The sequence below is a fragment of the Dipodomys ordii genome, unplaced genomic scaffold (assembly GCF_000151885.1).
Source record: "Dipodomys ordii isolate 6190 unplaced genomic scaffold, Dord_2.0 Scaffold25, whole genome shotgun sequence".
Classification (NCBI taxonomy): domain Eukaryota; kingdom Metazoa; phylum Chordata; class Mammalia; order Rodentia; family Heteromyidae; genus Dipodomys; species Dipodomys ordii.
This window is the reverse complement of record NW_012267241.1, coordinates 10998524-11015744: the sequence shown is the minus strand read 5'-3', so window position 1 is coordinate 11015744 and position 17221 is coordinate 10998524. Positions and strand designations below refer to the sequence as shown.

General features: G+C 34.6%; 1 protein-coding gene across 1 annotated transcript in view; it reads right to left on the bottom strand.

Moving 5' to 3' along the window:
- The window catches only part of Ccdc178 (coiled-coil domain containing 178), a 302072-nt gene that overhangs the window by 173393 nt on the left and 111458 nt on the right, over positions 1 to 17221 (bottom strand). The window contains exons 16-20 of the mRNA XM_013014802.1: positions 15147 to 15209; positions 13894 to 14055; positions 12198 to 12311; positions 9766 to 9911; positions 9134 to 9293 (exon numbers count right to left, since the gene is read on the bottom strand). Of these exons, the coding sequence (XP_012870256.1) occupies positions 9134 to 9293; positions 9766 to 9911; positions 12198 to 12311; positions 13894 to 14055; positions 15147 to 15209 (645 nt within the window). The remainder of the gene's footprint in view (positions 1 to 9133; positions 9294 to 9765; positions 9912 to 12197; positions 12312 to 13893; positions 14056 to 15146; positions 15210 to 17221) is intronic.

The window sequence follows — 17221 nt, the reverse complement described above, 5'->3', positions numbered from 1 at the left end:
CTCCTGATCAATTATACCTGAATTAACACATGTGTTCTCCTTACTATGACTTTGACACCTTTATGATATAGCTTCCACTTCTAAGTGTGGTCTTTATCCTGCAAATATCTATAGCAATTGTAACTGCTTGACATTTCCTAAACATATACACATCTTTTACACCTTTTGGCCTTTCCTCCTAGTGTTTTTGCTCTTGAAGTGTTCTTTCCTTTGTTATTTGTTCCTACCCTTCAAGAATTATTTTTGTCATTATCAGTTTTTTCAAGACTTCGATTTTCTTCAACCTGCCTTCCTGTGCTCAAAAATAATTCAAGCTTAGTTTAAGAAGAGTGTTTGAATTTCCTAACAAATGGGCCAGTGTTATTCTTTCTGATGGAAGCATAGAATTCTCACACACACACACACACACACACACACACACACACACCACATTTTCTTGATCCACCATTCATCTACTGAGGAGCATCTGGGTTAGTTCCATATCTTAGCTATGGTGACTAATGCTGCAATAAACGTAGTTGTGCTGGTAGCTTTAGTATGGCCTTGTTTGTAATCTTTTGGTAAATGCCTAAAAGTGGGATTGTTGGATTATAGGGGAGCTCTATGTGTAGTCTTTTGAGGAACCTCCATACTGCTTTCTAGAGTGCTTGAACAAGTTACAGTAGGGTTCCCCTCCAACATCTATTGTTAAAAATCATATTAAGTGAAGTAAGCCAGATCCAAAGAAATATAGGCCCCATGGTTTTCCTTATTTGCAATGATTAGTATATGTCTAGAATAATCTTATCAGATGAGCAGAAAATCTCAAAAGCTAGATATGACCATGTAAGATAATGCTAAGTGAAATGACCCCCAAAAATATAGACAGAAGAGTTTTTCTTTGTTGTTGTTGTTCAGAAAGGAAAGGGTTTTTCTTTGTTGTTGTTGTTTTTAATGTACTATGTAATTTTCTTTTTGTTTTTTTTTTGTATGTTCTTCCCCCTATTGTATATCCCCTGTTGTCACTGTATTTGATTTTGGTACCCTGCATCTCATATATACATTTATCTAATTTGGGGAGGGAAAAGAGAATAACAAAATGCTGAAACAGGACACAGGCTGACCCACTGCAACAATGAGACTCACAAAACACTATTTTGGAAATGAACTTTACAACTTTGGGGGGATGGAAGGGTGTGGGGAGGAGGGAAGGGATTGGAGGAAAAAACAAAGGAGGGGGTAACAATGTTCGAGAAGAAAGGTACTCATGTAACTGTAACCCCTCTGTACAGCATCTTTACAATAAAATAAAAGTTAAAAAAGAAGAGTGCTTGCTGCAACTTATTTCAATTTATGTGTACTTGTTCCTTCTACTATTGTTTAGGGAAGACAATAAAAAAGCAAGTGTTATATTCCATTTAACGTCCTCAGAAATCACACCTGGGAATCGGGCAGAGGAAACAGCTGCTGAAAATCCCAGGAAGCTTGAGAGACAGGAGAAGTGCTGTGCTTGCCATGGCATTTCCAGAAGAAAAAAAAAGCAGTAGTACTCCACAGGAGAATGAGGAAGCACTGAAAACCCCCCAAAGAAGCAAAAGCAAAAGCCCCAAGAGGCTCCTCAGGAAAATGGGATGGAAAAACCAGAGTCCCCTGTCTTGTTCTCCACCCTCTCCCCAACACACCTCCAAAAAGAAAGCTTTTTCCAAGAAGGAGTTGGTGAGTAGTGATCTTGAAGAGACAGCTGGTGGCAGCACAATTCCTCCTAAGTGGAAGAAGCAACCTAAGGAGGAAGTGGCTTCTGAACCAGAGGAAGAGGCCGCCTCTCTGTTCCCACAAAAAAGAGGATCCAAGAAGCCAGACGGTAGAGGGTCTGAAGATGCTACCAGCAGCAAAGGCAGTGCCAAGAAAAAGAAAAAGCTCAAAGAAAGAATCCAAGGATTACAACAGGCATTACTTGAGAGGAGGATATGCCCCAAGGGGACATTTCTCATCCAAAGTCCTAAACCCCAATAAAAATAACACACACACACACACACACACACACACACACACACACACACACACACCTGACTTTCTAATGTGTCTTCAAGATGAATAAATAAATGGATGGGTGGATGAATGGGATATTATTATCTTTGGTCTTTTTTCTAAGGCAGATTAAATATAAATGTTGTTTTCAGTGGATTTTAGAAAATATTAGGGCTTACTATGATCCTATACATTGTGGCAGGTTTCAGAAGTACTCACCCAAGTACTCCTTCAAAAGCTTTGCCAATTGTAATGGGAACAAAATGCGTAAAGCAACATGTGCCATATGATACGCACAATCTTTAGCTCATTCTTGTACCTTTTACCTTCACTTAAAAAAAACATTGGACATACAATCTGTGAATCTAAGTGTAGATAAATTTATTGCTAAAGTCTACAAAGAATATTCTAAAGGTGAGTTCTTTTATTCTTTCCATGCTTTTGGTCCTTTTACCTTTATATCTAAGCTTCTGCCTTTACCAGTGGTTGATACCTCTCATTCTGTCACTGTTAATGACAAATTTCTATTAATGGCTAAATCCAGAATGAGTGCTCCAATCCTTGGTCAGCATGTGCAGGTGGAACTTCCACTTCTTTACTGATGCTACAGTGCTAGTATTGAATAACTTGAATAATAGATAGGCTTCTCAGAAGGCAGCTTCAGTTGCTGCCACTGATGTCTCTAAGATTGGTTCTAAATCCATTCTTCTCTTGGTGTTGGTAGCTCACATCTGTAATTCTAGATGCTCAGGAGGCTGAGATCTGAATATCATGATTCAGAGACAACCCAGACAAGAAAGCCCATGAGACTCTTATCTCCAATTAACCACCAAAATCCAGAAGTGGCGGTGTGACTCAAGTAGTAGAGTGCTAGCACTGGGCAAACAGAACACAGGGATTTGTGCCCAGGTCCTGAGATTTTAAGGACTGGCAAAAGGAAAGAAGGAAGGAAGAATGAAAGATGGAAGGAAAGGAGGAAGGAAGGAAGGAAGGAAGGAAGGAAGGAAGGAAGGAAGGAAGGAAGGAAGGAAGGAAGGAAGGAAAGGGAAGGAAGGAAAGAGAAGGAGGGAGGGAGGAAGGAAAGAAGGAAGGGAGAGAAGGAAAGAAGGAAAAAGGAAAGAAAAAAGAAAGAAAGAAAGAAAAAAAGAAAAAAGAAAGAAAGAAAGAAGATTCTTTCAGAGTCGCAAAACTTGGCTATGGCAAGACTGTGCTGCTTCATGGCATGAAGCTCTATAGGCTCCTGTCTCTGCAAGGCAGGAAAATATAAAGAAGAGCCCATTGGAAGCAGGAAGGAAAGTGCACATTTCTTCCTCTTCAGATCATTTGGTGTCCCTCTGCTGCCACTATGGTTCCACACCTCTTGTGATACTTTATTTTTAAATTCAGAACTCCCATTTCATAGGTGATGGGAAGCAAAGGTTTGCTACAGGATTCTGTGTATGAAAAATTGGGAATCCCTACATTCACAGCTTGTCAGGCGTCATGATTAAAATCTCAGGTATGATGATAAAAAGCTTCTGTGTATGGAAGACCCAGACAGACCACTTAAATACCATGTGCAAGGAGAACCTATGGGAAGTTAAGCTCATTCTGCTGCTGGGGTCATGAATAATGAAGTCCTCTGTCTCTAAGCCAGAAGTTTCAGGTCTTCTTCCAGCATCTTTAAGATGGCAGGCTCCTTTATTAGCTTTCCAGAAGGGTCAAGTCTAATAGTCTTTTAATATTTTGATAATACCATTAGAGAATTTTCAGAATCTTTCAGGAACTCAACTATCCATTGTTATTTTACACAGAAAACTGGGGTGGTTCACTTTCCTATTTCATCGTAAAAACAGTGGTAAATCTCAGAGACCATTGTCTTTCAAAAAAAAAGTCTTAAACAGAACTATAGGTTAAGTAAGTATTTTTAAGTAAATATGTAAAGTAAATGATTGCAAATTGAGTTTAGTATCCACATTTTAATAAGTCATTGCCAGGTAAGGTATATTTAGGAATGTATTTAGATATCTGGAAGCAGAACATATAACTATTTTAATTGATAATCGTTCTTATGCTACATCATGTCTCTGTATTCTAGTGTCAGTCTCTCTCATTTCTAAGAACTTTCCATCACTGAAGCACTGAAATGCTCCTTGATATAAAAGGAACACTATTGCTACCTGCTCTCAAAAGATTCATTTTAACAAGATATGTCCAAAAAGCAACTCACATTATTATGTGTGATTAATTGGTGCTTAATTATATCAGCAGTGATTTTTTTAAAAAAGGAAATGCTTATTATTTTAACCACATTCCTCATCTTCAAAATTTTGTGACATTAAAATGGATTTGGTGACAGGCAGGTTAATATTAAGGAAAAATATTCTTTTTCTTTCTTTCTTTCTTTAAAAAAATTGTTTTTGTCTGTCTTGGGGCTTGAACTCAGGGCCTGGGCACTGTCTCTGAGCTCTTTGAGCGCTCTACCACATTTATCCGCAGTAACACTTCCAGAAAAAAAAATTCTTCCTGTAGAAATTACTAGGTCAGTTCCTCCATTATCAGGATTATTTCTTATTCCTTTCCCACTATTGAGACAATGGCAGCATATTTTACTTATAATAACCCTACTGTTTCAGGGTAGTGGATGAGAATTACCACTTACTGTTTAGAATATATTTAAGCCTGATGTTTCAAATCCATCTTTTCTGCTGAGGTGTTTTTTAAATTGATTTTGATTGTCCAATACTGAGTGCGTGGAACATAATAGCTCTCATAGAACAATCACATGACAATGAAAAAATGATGAGTAGTCAATAGGAGAATCATTTAAACTTTGTAATGATCTTTTAAAAACACCTCAGAGGATATGCATTAATTATTAAGAAACACTTCCTGCTTAGCCTTCCAGACTTTTGTTGCTCCAGAGAAACACAAGCACGGAAGGCTTCTGATCAAGAGTCCTGATTTTTCTTCTTGAAGTTCTTTGTATTAAACTGAATTTCCTTTAAGAAAACATAGCTTTATGTTGTTAGGCTCTGCTGTCTAAGCTAACTCAAAATGGATGTCTGTGTGATGGAAACAAATGTGAATTGAGACTAAAACACGGTGGAAACGTGACTTAACTGATCATTCATGACCCTGTCCCTGAGGTTTCTAGTTAACAGTTATTTTATTCACTAGCTGACTTAGTTCAGTGTGTATTTTCAAATAATGATTACATGTAATTATAAAGGATCTATATTAAATCCAGAGATTGAAGTTTGATTCAAGTGCTTGATGTAAAATATATCATAAACATACTTTAAAATAGTTGAAAAACAAACAAAAGAAAATTGGGGGGCTGGGCTGGGCCAGTATAGATGGGGGAGAATGTTGAAAACGGTGACCTTGGTCAAGACTCATGGTACTTACCAACTAATTTGTTGAATGGGAACTCCTTTGTGCAGCATTTAAAGATAATAAAAATATAATTTAAAAAAATCACAGGAGATAAAATTGACCCAGGACTTTTGCTATTTAAATGCCTGATTAGCTGAACAGGAAGCTACTACCTTTGTGTTGAGGTAAGAATTTTCCATGTGAAAGGGTTAAAACATGATTTCAAAACTAAATATGGTGCCGCTGTAGATACGAGAGGAAGTATTTCCTGAGAACTACCAGTAGGAAGCAAATAAAAACCACTCCAGAAGAAATTGGGAGATTGTTAGAACTCTGTCTGGAAACTGTCTTCTCAGGCTAACCCTCTCATGTCATACCCTAAATTACAATAAAGGGGGGAAAAAGTACTGAAAGAATGCCCGGAAAGAGGCTTTAACACTTTGGGCCTGCTGAGATAGCAGATTAAAATGCTGTCAACTTTATCTTCATATGGATCTTTCAAAAGTAAAGTCCTTTCATGGGTAGCCACAGAAGTGTGATGGATATGCTGTACTGATACCTTGAACAATTACCTTAAACAATTATGTTTACAAATTATAGACACTAAGTACAAATGCCATGACAAAAAAAATTATCTACCAGGGAAAGGTATATGATATGGAATGTCCTACTGGAGAAAGACTGGCTTTAACTTCAGGATCTCATCCTATGTTATCTAAAGCTGTGCCTGTTTTTCCTTAAACCATTCCTTTTATTATTTTTTAACTGTTTGTATTTCTAATTCTGTGATGTGGTTTTTTTATTACAAATTCTGTTCTTTCTTTAGTAGTTTTTCACAAAAGCTACAGGCTGCAAAGATAGTATATAAATGTGAACTAATCTTTTGTCTCAGTCTTACAACATCTCAGTTATATAACATCACATTTATAATGGATTTTTTTCCTTCTTGGAATACTTTATATTACATATATATATATATGAGGTCAACTTTTCTAGGAATAACCTTTGTTATTCCAGAGAAGGGTTCACTATATAGCCTAAACTGGCCTGGACTTAACAATCCTATTCCAGCCCCCTGAGTGTGTGCTACCACATCTGGCAAACTTTCCACTGTTTAACACTCATGATCATATTCACACATAAACAGCAGTGTTAATGATACGGCCCTAAATTTAACCTGTTATGGTTATGTAAGACAGACTCTATGCTTCTAGTCACAGAAGTTAAATAAAAAAGAAATAGAGAATAAACAACTTCCTCCAAATCCAAGGTTGCTTGATAGGTGACTTAGAGATTTTTTACAGAATCCTTAAGTGCTAGAAAGTAATAGTAACTTTAACAGTTTTCAAGAGTAGACAGATTGGATGGTAAACGTCCCATTTCTTGTCAGGGAGAGAGAGAGAATATGGGGTGTTTGCTCTGATACAGAGCATAAGTTTTCACAGAAATGGGTGTCAGATCAGACTGGCCTTCCACATCTTAGAGAAATTATCTCAGCAAGACCTCTGCTTCTAGCTATCATCATGACTATAGGCAGCAAAACCGCCAAAACAAGCACCCATCCACTCTTTCATTCAAAATCATTCGTGGATTCTTTGCTTTTGCCAGCCATACCTCTGAGATTTCAGTATGCAGAGAAGACTGTGGCAGAAAAACCCCTGCCCTTGTAAGGAAGTCATTATTCTGGTATGAGATCAGCAGATAACAAGCAAGTACAAATAACAGAGTAAAACCAGTGGAAGGAGATGGAGGCAAGTGCATGGGAAGAAAAAATGATCCACGAGACTGAAAGATGAATCCAAAGTCAGACTGGCTTTTTTGATTAAAATAAATTCAAAGCTCAATCATCTAGAAGCTGCTTAGACAATATTTTTCTATCACTCTCTTGCTTATCCTATTTTGCCATAATCAGTAATGATTATCATTGTACTAAAATGCTGGAAGGCCTATCAATAAATGATTATTGAGATCTTCTTAGTCTCAGTACCAGTGCAATCAGAAAGTGTGGTTGAATCCAAACAAACAACTCTGTTGTTGTGATAAAATATAGGGGTTGTGATGATGCTTAAGTCAAATACTTAAGTTTTCTTGTAGCAAGAGGTGTTTTTTTTTCAGTAAAACTACCACCCCTGAGACACTGTCATCAGACACCTCCAGAAGAGGCATCATCCAACCACTAGATGGCGACAATTATTTTCATATTTTTAAACAAGGGAAAAAACTTTTCTGTGTAACAGCCACTGTCTAAAATGGAAAAAAAAAGACATCACTATTAATAAAACTACTATATTTTATTAATAATTTTCTTATAGGAAGGATCACAACATAGCATGAAATGCAGCATGGTCAGTTACCTGCATATGTGTTCATTTGTCCCAGATATTCTACAATTTGTTAACACTGACTTTAAATATAAAAAAAAGTAAGAATGCAATAGTTGAATGTGCAAGAATCATTTGAATATATAAGTATCAGGATGAAAATTAACTGGTAAAATTATATTATTACATTGCATAAACCTTAAAAAGATTTGCAGAAAAGTTTTAATAAAATAAAAACTTATCTTTTATGAAAAAACAGTGTCCTAAATATTTCTAAATAAGCATATATGTGTGTATGAATGCATATGTACACATATATTTAAAACCAAGGTATTAATATATTACAACTAAATTAAAAAGCCATTACGAAATGTAATACAATGTAGGAACCATTTAATTAAATATATTTTACTTAGTGAAAGTCTGTATAAAATTTAATATATAGAACTTTTTATTAATCAAAACTCAGCTTCAAAAGACGTTTGTATCAGTCTTGCTGTTTCATAAAAGTAAGTATACTGTGTCATTGAAATCTTGTAAAAATATTTTCTAAAAGAGAATAAAATGTTCTTATTTATCCGAGAGTGGTTAGTTGGTCACACCTGTAATTTTTGCTATTCCAGATATTGAGATCTGAGGATCATGACTTGAAGCTAGCCTGGGCAAAGAAGTTCATTATCTTTTTATTTCTATTCAGCAAAAAGCTAGGTGTGGAACTGTGGCTCACATGGAAGAAAAACAGTCTTAAGGAAAAAAGTCAAGTGAAAGTTTTAGGTCTTGAAATCACTCCCCCGTACTAACACAAAAAACAGAGGGAGAGGGGAGGTTGGTAATATTCAAAGAATATTTATTGAGAAACAAAATGAAACCATTCTCATACTTCCATTAAAATATAGAAATAGCTCTATAAACATAAATATGATCTACATTTCATTATTGGACTTCAATATAAAATACAATGAAAGTTTGACTCATCATAAAATGCATTGAAAAGCACTCTATGCAGAATGGCTATATTTAATTACTGTGGGGGGAAAATGAAAGTTGCATGTTCTCTCTAACAAATTAATTAATATAGGTAGTCATGGGGTTTGAACTCAGGGTCTTCTGCTTTCTAGACATGTGCTATACCACATGAGCCACAGATGGAGTGACACTGAGACTGTAGTGAGATTGTTATGTCCATTTACTGACAGACCTCTCAGTGAACAACAATAATCATTAGTGAGTTGTTAAAACATGATCAGCAATAGAGATTTTATATGTATTTATATATGTATGTATAGAGAATATATATATATATATATATTGAGTCTCCAACCAATTGTTAAAAAACAAACACCTTTTCTATTACAGTATGAATGAAGAATGTTTCAAACTACCTACTAATTTGACCACTACTCTACTTAACTTAAAACAATTTAAAACAAGTCAAAAATAATACTTACACAAAGACTTGCCAGAGTTCTTTGTCTCATATCAACGAACTTTCTAAACATCTGGCCTTCCCTATAGAGTCTGTCATAGCATTTTGATCTCTCCTCCGCAAGATGATCATACACTGTTTGGATACATTCTTTTTCAAGTCTCACATCATAAAACTGTTTCCTGGGAAGAAAAAAAAATCCATGCCACTAGCTGATTTCCATTTTCCTTTCTGAAATAATTTTAGGATATATTTTGGGGAAAAAAACCCCACAATATTAAAAGATATTGAAATTTTCTTCTAGTCTCTCCCATTTCTTCCAATCTCTCTGATCCATTAGTTCCATGCTAGGTTCTTAATTTTTTTCTCTCTTCACTGTGACTATTATCAGCCTTTATAAATTTGACTTCTGGCTCATATTTAAAGCCCACGAACCTCTTCTCCCTGTAACAAGTTCTCTTTTATAGGCCTGGCTCTATTTCTTCAACAAATTATTCATACCAATAACTCAAATGATTAAATTTATCACATATGTGGTATACATAAAAATGCAATAGAAAATATGTACCATTTAAAGAATAAAATTTAAATAAGAACATGAGAACTTATTTACCAAGTAAACATTGAAAATGATTACAAAATTGAAACACTTACCTTAAAAGTTCAAGTTCCCTGTCAAATTTTGCGTTTTGCTCTTCTATTTCCCTTAATTCTTTAGTCATCTGAATTATTTTTTCATTATAATGCACTGTTTTAGTCTTCGTGCCTTCATACTGTTTAAAAACCGTTGACCGTTTATCCTGCAAACAAAATTCAGAAATGCTTTAAGTATTTGGCTTTTGAAATCCTCACCAAATGGAGGCACAATGACAATGGGCTGTATGAACAACTAAAAACCAGTTGTATGTAATCTCTTGGTAATATAGGTAGCGAATTAGTTTTGTGCTCTCCACTTTTCCATTGATAAGATTGGTAAACACTCTCTGTCCTCTCTGTTTTCCTGCCCCGCCTTTTTTCCACATGCTTGTCTCTTCTCTCCACCGGCACACAGGGACACCTTGCAAGCATGTGGTTTCATGCAAGCACTCAGCACAATGTCCAAAAGAGACATGGGAGGAGCCCCATACTACTAAAGCAACACAAGCGGACAAAAGACTTGCCTTACTAGAAGACTACATTGGAGTCGCCCTCCCTTTTTTTTTGTGTCTTTCCTTTGACTTCTAAATAAATTTGCCAGAAAGAAAGAAAGAAAGAAAGAAAGAAAGAAAGAAAGAAAGAAAGAAAGAAAGAAAGAAAGAAAGAAAGAAAGAAAGAAAGAAAGAAAGAAAGAAAGAAAGAAAGAAAGAAAGAAAGAAAGAAAGAAAGAAAGAAAGAAAGAAAGAAAGAAAGAAAGAAAGAAAGAAAGAAAGAAAGAAAGAAAGGAAAGAAAAAAGAAAGAGAAAGAAGAGAGAAAGAAAGAGAGAAAGAGAGAAAGAGAGGGGGAAGGAAGGAAGGAAGGAAGGAAGGAAGGAAGGAAGGAAGGAAGGAAGGAAAAAGAACACAGAAACAAACAGCTAACAAGTTCCATAACACATCCATGTGGTCCCTGGCTTCCACAAATGTGCCGTGTGCATCTGCAGCCAGCCAAGAGTATACATTGTTCTAATCTTTCAGAGAAAAAAAAAAACCACTATTTGCTACCGTTACAATTTCTCAAGCTGGACCCATGCAATTCCAGCTTGAAGTGGTGAATTCACAACTATTTTTTATGTTCCCTTCAAAACTGTTAGATATTCAGAGCAACCGACTGGCTTCTGGGCTAGAACATTGTACATTATTACATATTATTGTATATTATTTCCCACATCCAGCTTATGTTCCTAAATGATTCCATAGATCCCAACTGCTGTCCATTTTGCTCTTATTTTCTGTATTATGTGTTTCCTATTCTTATCTCAGATACTCTAGACTGGATCTTTATTTAGGCTTCTGATACTCTCCCTTTTTATTTATGTTTATTGTTTTAAGTAGTTGTACAAAGGAGTTGCCATTTAACAAAGCACTTTATGAATGCAGTCTTTCAATATCCTCACCCATCTCTCTTCTACCCACCCCTTTCCCCACTTTTCTTAACTTCGTAGGATATACATGGATTCTTTTTATTTTTGTAATATACTAGATACCTGATTGCATTCTCCCTACATCTCCTCTTCATCTCTCTGTCCCTTTCCTCTTGACTCAACTCCCCCTTCCCAAGTAACTGTTTCCTAATATTTATTTTGTTAAACGTTAGGAATTACACTATTTAAGATCTCCCTTGACTCTACCATATTTCAGCTAATAAATTTGTATACACTTGCATATCACCTGCCACATTTACTTACTAATTTATGAGCTAAAGATTGCTTTCACATACTAAGGGAAAACATGCATGGTTTGTGTTTCTGGGCCTGACTTTCTATACAAGATTAGCTGTTTAAGTATAGTAAGTAGTATGTTTTTGTTTTGTTATTGGTGTTGGCAGCACTGGTACTTGAACTCTTGGCTTCATGCTTGGTAGGTAGTCATTGACTGCTTGAGTCAGCTGCCAGTCCATTTCTGTTATTTCTGCTCTGGCTATTTTTTGTTTTCTTTATATACATATATATGTATATATATATATAATTGTACAGTCTTTCTTCCTAATACTAATTCATTGGCTATAATTTCAGCATAAGAATTTGGGAAAGATTCAATGCTTCATCTTTTCCTTTCTCATTCTTTACTTCTTTCCTTCCCTTTCTCTTTCTTTGCCTTTTTTTTCTTCATTTCTACCTAAAACCACAAGCATTGGAAACCAGCATGGAAGCAGAAGAAAACAGTGGATTTCTGCACAATCCAATATACATTTTTGCTTCACATTCCACCTTAATTAAAGGCTGTTGTCCTCACCATCTAGAAGAAAAGTATATGTGTATGTTTGTGTGTGTGGTCATGTGCACAGAAAGTTTGTTTAATGCAAGCAATGAGAAATACAATGCTCCACCTAAAATTAAATTCTTTTGACTAGTTTACATGGACATAAAGGCTTATAAATTCAAAATGGTTTTTTGAAATAAATTTCTCACCACTGTTTCTGATAATGCAACACGGGATATCTTCTCCTTTTTATGCAATTTTTTCCTTGTTTTTTCTACTTTTACTCGGACCTTTTTTTTCCTATCAATTATATCATTAAGCATCTAGAAGACATTCAGACATTTATCCAATTATTATGGTTATAATTAAATAATAATTACATAACTAAATGTTTTAGTAAATACAGTACATATGAAGTATAGAAACATTGTGACATCCAGAGTCTCAACATATTAGCTGAAAATAAAATTTAACCCATTTAAGTTTTAAAACAAAACCACTTATAAGGGAATAGAATTTTTATTCTGACATTTAAAATTTAAACTAAATTAAAATTAAATGGAAGTTGTCAGCAAACATTAACAAGTATGTAAAGTGTTTCCTAGATTTCATGCTACGTGAAAAGTTCTTATACATTATTAACTATTAAGATATAATAAAATAAAAATTATTACCGAACTACAAGAAGTTCTAAAACTATGGCTACTATAAAATAAGGAGAAACAAAATACTTTAATCTTGTCTGAAAATTCATTATAATACTGAGACAATTGTAATGAATCTCTTGATGTAATTAATAAATTCCCATTGTTAATGAAAGGGAGACACATTATTAAATCATTTATCCCACTAGGTGTTGGTACTGGGAATATATTTGTTACATGAGCATTATGACAGCATTCAGAATCTTTATATGGATTACTACTTAGATGTTCTTGTTTCTATGCTCCATGATCTTGTAGAAATTGCTAGATTTGGTTAGGCTCAAATTTTCTCTAGTTTACGGCTAAGTAACCTTCTCTTCTATATTTTATTGGGAAGCAATGGCAATCAAAATTATTATGTGTTATAGAAACTCTTTTTATATGACTAAACTGAAGGAGGGAAGGTTAACAGTGTTCAAAAGGAAATATACTCATTACCTTACTTCCGTAACTGTAACCCTCTTTAATCACCTTTACAATAAATACATTAGAAATTTAAAAAAGAAAATTATTGATAACCAAGAGCGTAAAATTATATCAACATTTGCAAAGAAATGAAAAATTTTATTGCCAAAATGGTTCAAGCAAATATATGTATGTCTTTCCAACAGAAAAAAATAACAAGAATATATAACTCTTACCACACCCTCTGCTTCTCTGAAAGACTAATGACAGTTTGCATACATATTTTTCTACTAATTTTTTGGGGGGAAGGGCTACTAAAATCAGTTACTGTCATAAACTTGTAGTATTTTATTGATAGTTGCTTAATTGTTTTCACTTCTGTATGCATCAAAAAATCCCCTATGAAAATGTCACGATGCTTTATATTTTATGTTCAAGTAAACAGAACTTCATAGTCTATTAAAAAGCAATGAAGATTTAATTATCCTATCAAGATAATGACATCACCAGATACATCTTTGCCCATCCATTTGAAAACTGCTTTTCCTATGTATATTACAAGATAAAGTATAGGATTCTAAGGAACAGTCTTTGTGAGATCACTCCACCACATTCCAGTGGTATGGTGTTCAAAGAGTTATTTAGTGTGTCCATTATTTTTCTGTATGAGGTCACCATTTTCTAAATAGTAATGTAAACTCGTATACATGGTTTATCAAGCTAAATATTTCTATAAATTATTTTCTGGACAACCTATATATAATTGGCTATATAATCAATGATTATAAATGCTTACATCATAATGTTCTCCGTGGATGACTCTGATTTTTACAGCATCCTCTTCTATTTCCATCAGAGGACTCTCAATTTCTTCTAGTGCAATGCTGAATAATATTTTCTTATGCACAAATTTCTTTCTCTCTGTGAACTGATTTTCTTCGATGGAAAGCAGCCTTTTCTACTAGGAAAGATTTCAAATAATTCATTAAGTTTTTAAGTATCCAAACATTCAGTTCATATTAAGTACCAGACAATTATCTTTGTTGTTATTGAAAGGCCAAATAGTACAGTCATTGTACTATTTGTACAATGCAAGGGTACAAATACTGTAAAAATTATTATTAGAAGAAATGAAAAAAGTGAATAGACAAAAAATCAAGCATTCTTAAGTAAATGTTGGAGAACCGTAAGAGAGCACACTGATATCATATAGTGAGATATATCCAATTTCTGTAATCTAAGAACAAATGATAAGAAGGAAATCAATAACAAAATATTAGGAAAATGTCTGGGAAGACAATGGGATTTTTTAATATGTATGTTTCAAGTCACAAAAGAAAAAAGTAACAGAAGAAAATTACAAAGAGGATCAAAGAAGTAGATAATATTATATTTGGACTTTTTGGCTGTAATTGATTGTGTTTTTCTGATAATAAAAAATAACTGCAATTTCATATGAATGAGTCACATGTCTAATGTATTTCTATGTGTGTTTGTATGTGTGTAATTCTGATTCTAATTGTGTGTGTGTGTGTATTTCTAAAACCATGTCATAGATCAAAGACACTACCAAGGTTCCAAAGGATGCACAGGTGATAGGCAAAGATTTTCAAAAATTAAAATTGTCTTGTGAGTTCTCAGGTTTTCATTTCCAATCTTTACTGAGAAATATCACAGCACACAGTGCGTTTGTTTCAGGGTAAAATAAGTAAATTCAAGTTAGAGACACTGAAAGTTAAGCAAACCTAACCACCACAAAACAAACTAAAGAGTTCAACACTTAGGAATAAGATCTCACTACCCTTTCACTAGCCTGGCAGAAATTCCCATTAAAGCACAAAATGAGATATGTATACGAGAGGTCAGCATTTCATGCATGATCAGACACTGCTGGTTGGACACAGAGGGCAACTGTCATCAGCTAAGGAGAGAAAACTGCCAGCTTGCAAACTGAGCAGCGACAAGTTGCCTCACTGAAAGCAAATTTAAAATGCTAACTAAAATGCAAATTAAAGCAAGAATAAAATACTCAAACCAAATTAGTCTTACCTGAATCGCTACACCGGCAGCAACTTCATTTCTAGTGAGTTTTTTCAAGAAATCTTCTCTACCCTACATGTTGTGAAATGTTTTAATGGCAGTATTAGTCACAGAATATCAGGAGACAAGTTTAAGACAATTGAAAATGCAAGATACATTTACTTATATCATGCTAAAGAGTGAAGTATTCACTACAATTCATGTACTATTAAAATTTTATAAAGCCTTGATGTTAGTGGAGACAAAATAATTAAGGGATAGAATACCCAGAACAAACTATGTCATTGTAATTTCATCTCAATTATACTTTACAGTCTTGAGCTTAAAAGAATTAAGGTATCCAGGAAGGGATGTCTAGATAGTTATCAATTCGAACTTTAAAAAATGTAAGAGTTTTTTTTTATTATTTATTATTTTCCAGAATAAGTATCTAACATTGAATACAAGTTAGACAATGCAAATTTGAAAAGTGTGAGCAGATTCTCCATTTACCTAGAATAATTCATCTAAAACAAACAAACAATCAAAAACAAACATAATGCCTTGAAAGTTATTAGGGCCAACAAAAAAAGAAAACATCTTGTATTCCATCTTGTTACCAAGACAAATTGTTTATAATTATTCATCTTCTTTCTTTAAGCCACACAAAGCCAGGTTCAGGAATAATTGCCCCAATCCCTTTGCTCTGGAATGACATATTAGAACCCCTTACTTAAGAGAGGATGTGTAATTCATTTAGATTGATTCTAAAGAGATGCAGTTTTGCAAGGATGAGCAATGGAGATTTGGAGATATTTCCAGTTTCCCTACCTCATTATTGTCACTATATGGCAGAGTCTGCAGAGACAATAGAAAGAAATTCACATCAAAGTCTCTCTTCCAATCCTTTCTCTACCTTATCACTATAGTAACTCCTTCAAAAGAGTTACCATTTGGCAAAGCAGGTTATGAATACAATGTGTCTTGATCAAAACCCTTGGAATTGTCCCGATTTTCCTTGCACTGAAAATTATTACATGTGGCTATTTTGTCTGAACCATTTCCTTGATGCTTATTGTCCTTTGGTAATTGGTTATTAATGAATGAATAATTCTTTCCACTTTTACAATAACCCACAGAGGGAGGATCAGTTTTGTGATCACCATTTCCACATCTCCTGCCTCCTACAATCTGCTGCGCCCAACATGGGCAGATTTCTTTCATCCATTCTAGTTCTGAATATCACAAGGATCTATTGACGAGATTTCTTGTCTCTAGGTAGCCTTTCTCTTCCCCAGACTCATCTTCTTGCCTTAAGCAATCTTCCAAAAGGTCAAATCTAACACTTTTTCAATGGTTTCCCCTGGTTTTGTTTAAATGGTTTAGAAAAAATGCCTATCTTTTCCCAATAAAGGTATAGCATACAAGAAAACACAAAGGCAGTAAGGGATAGGGTGACTCCATCACTTTATAAAAGATGACACAAACATTTGAAACAAAATAATACAAGGACACATGTTAATAATTTTAAATAAATTAGCTTCCTCTTCTGCTATACCACTAGACGAGGAAGACATTTTTAGATATTCCTATTGCCTGAAGAAAGTTTTCTCTTATTCCAAAACAGAGAGCTATATCTGACCTTTGGTTGTGTGCAAGTGTGCATGCGTGTGTATGTGTGAATGTGTGTGTGTGTGTGTGTGTGTGTGTGTGTGATTGTTGAGGTGAGAGCTGGCAAAGCCTGAAGCTGAAATGCAAACAGATTATGCAGATCTTTTTCTTCATTAAGACAATTAGTGAAATTAAGCAAGGTATGTTAAGTTTTAGAGTGATCACTAGCTGTAATACGGATGTTTCCTTCAGATGCGTTTACTCTTCAAATTTATTCTTTTGGTTGTCAGCTTGTAAGAGGACAATCTGTTTAAACAAACTTAAGTCTCTAAACTTAGATCAGAGATTTAAACCTTTAACCAATGGACAAAAGTTCCCTAGGGAAGCTATGGGGAGCATCTGTTCAAGCCCTGAGAAAGGTTTTCTAAGCTCACCACCACACCCCTTGACATCTGTGAATCCAGATAGCAGCATCAAAGGATCGGATAAACAGT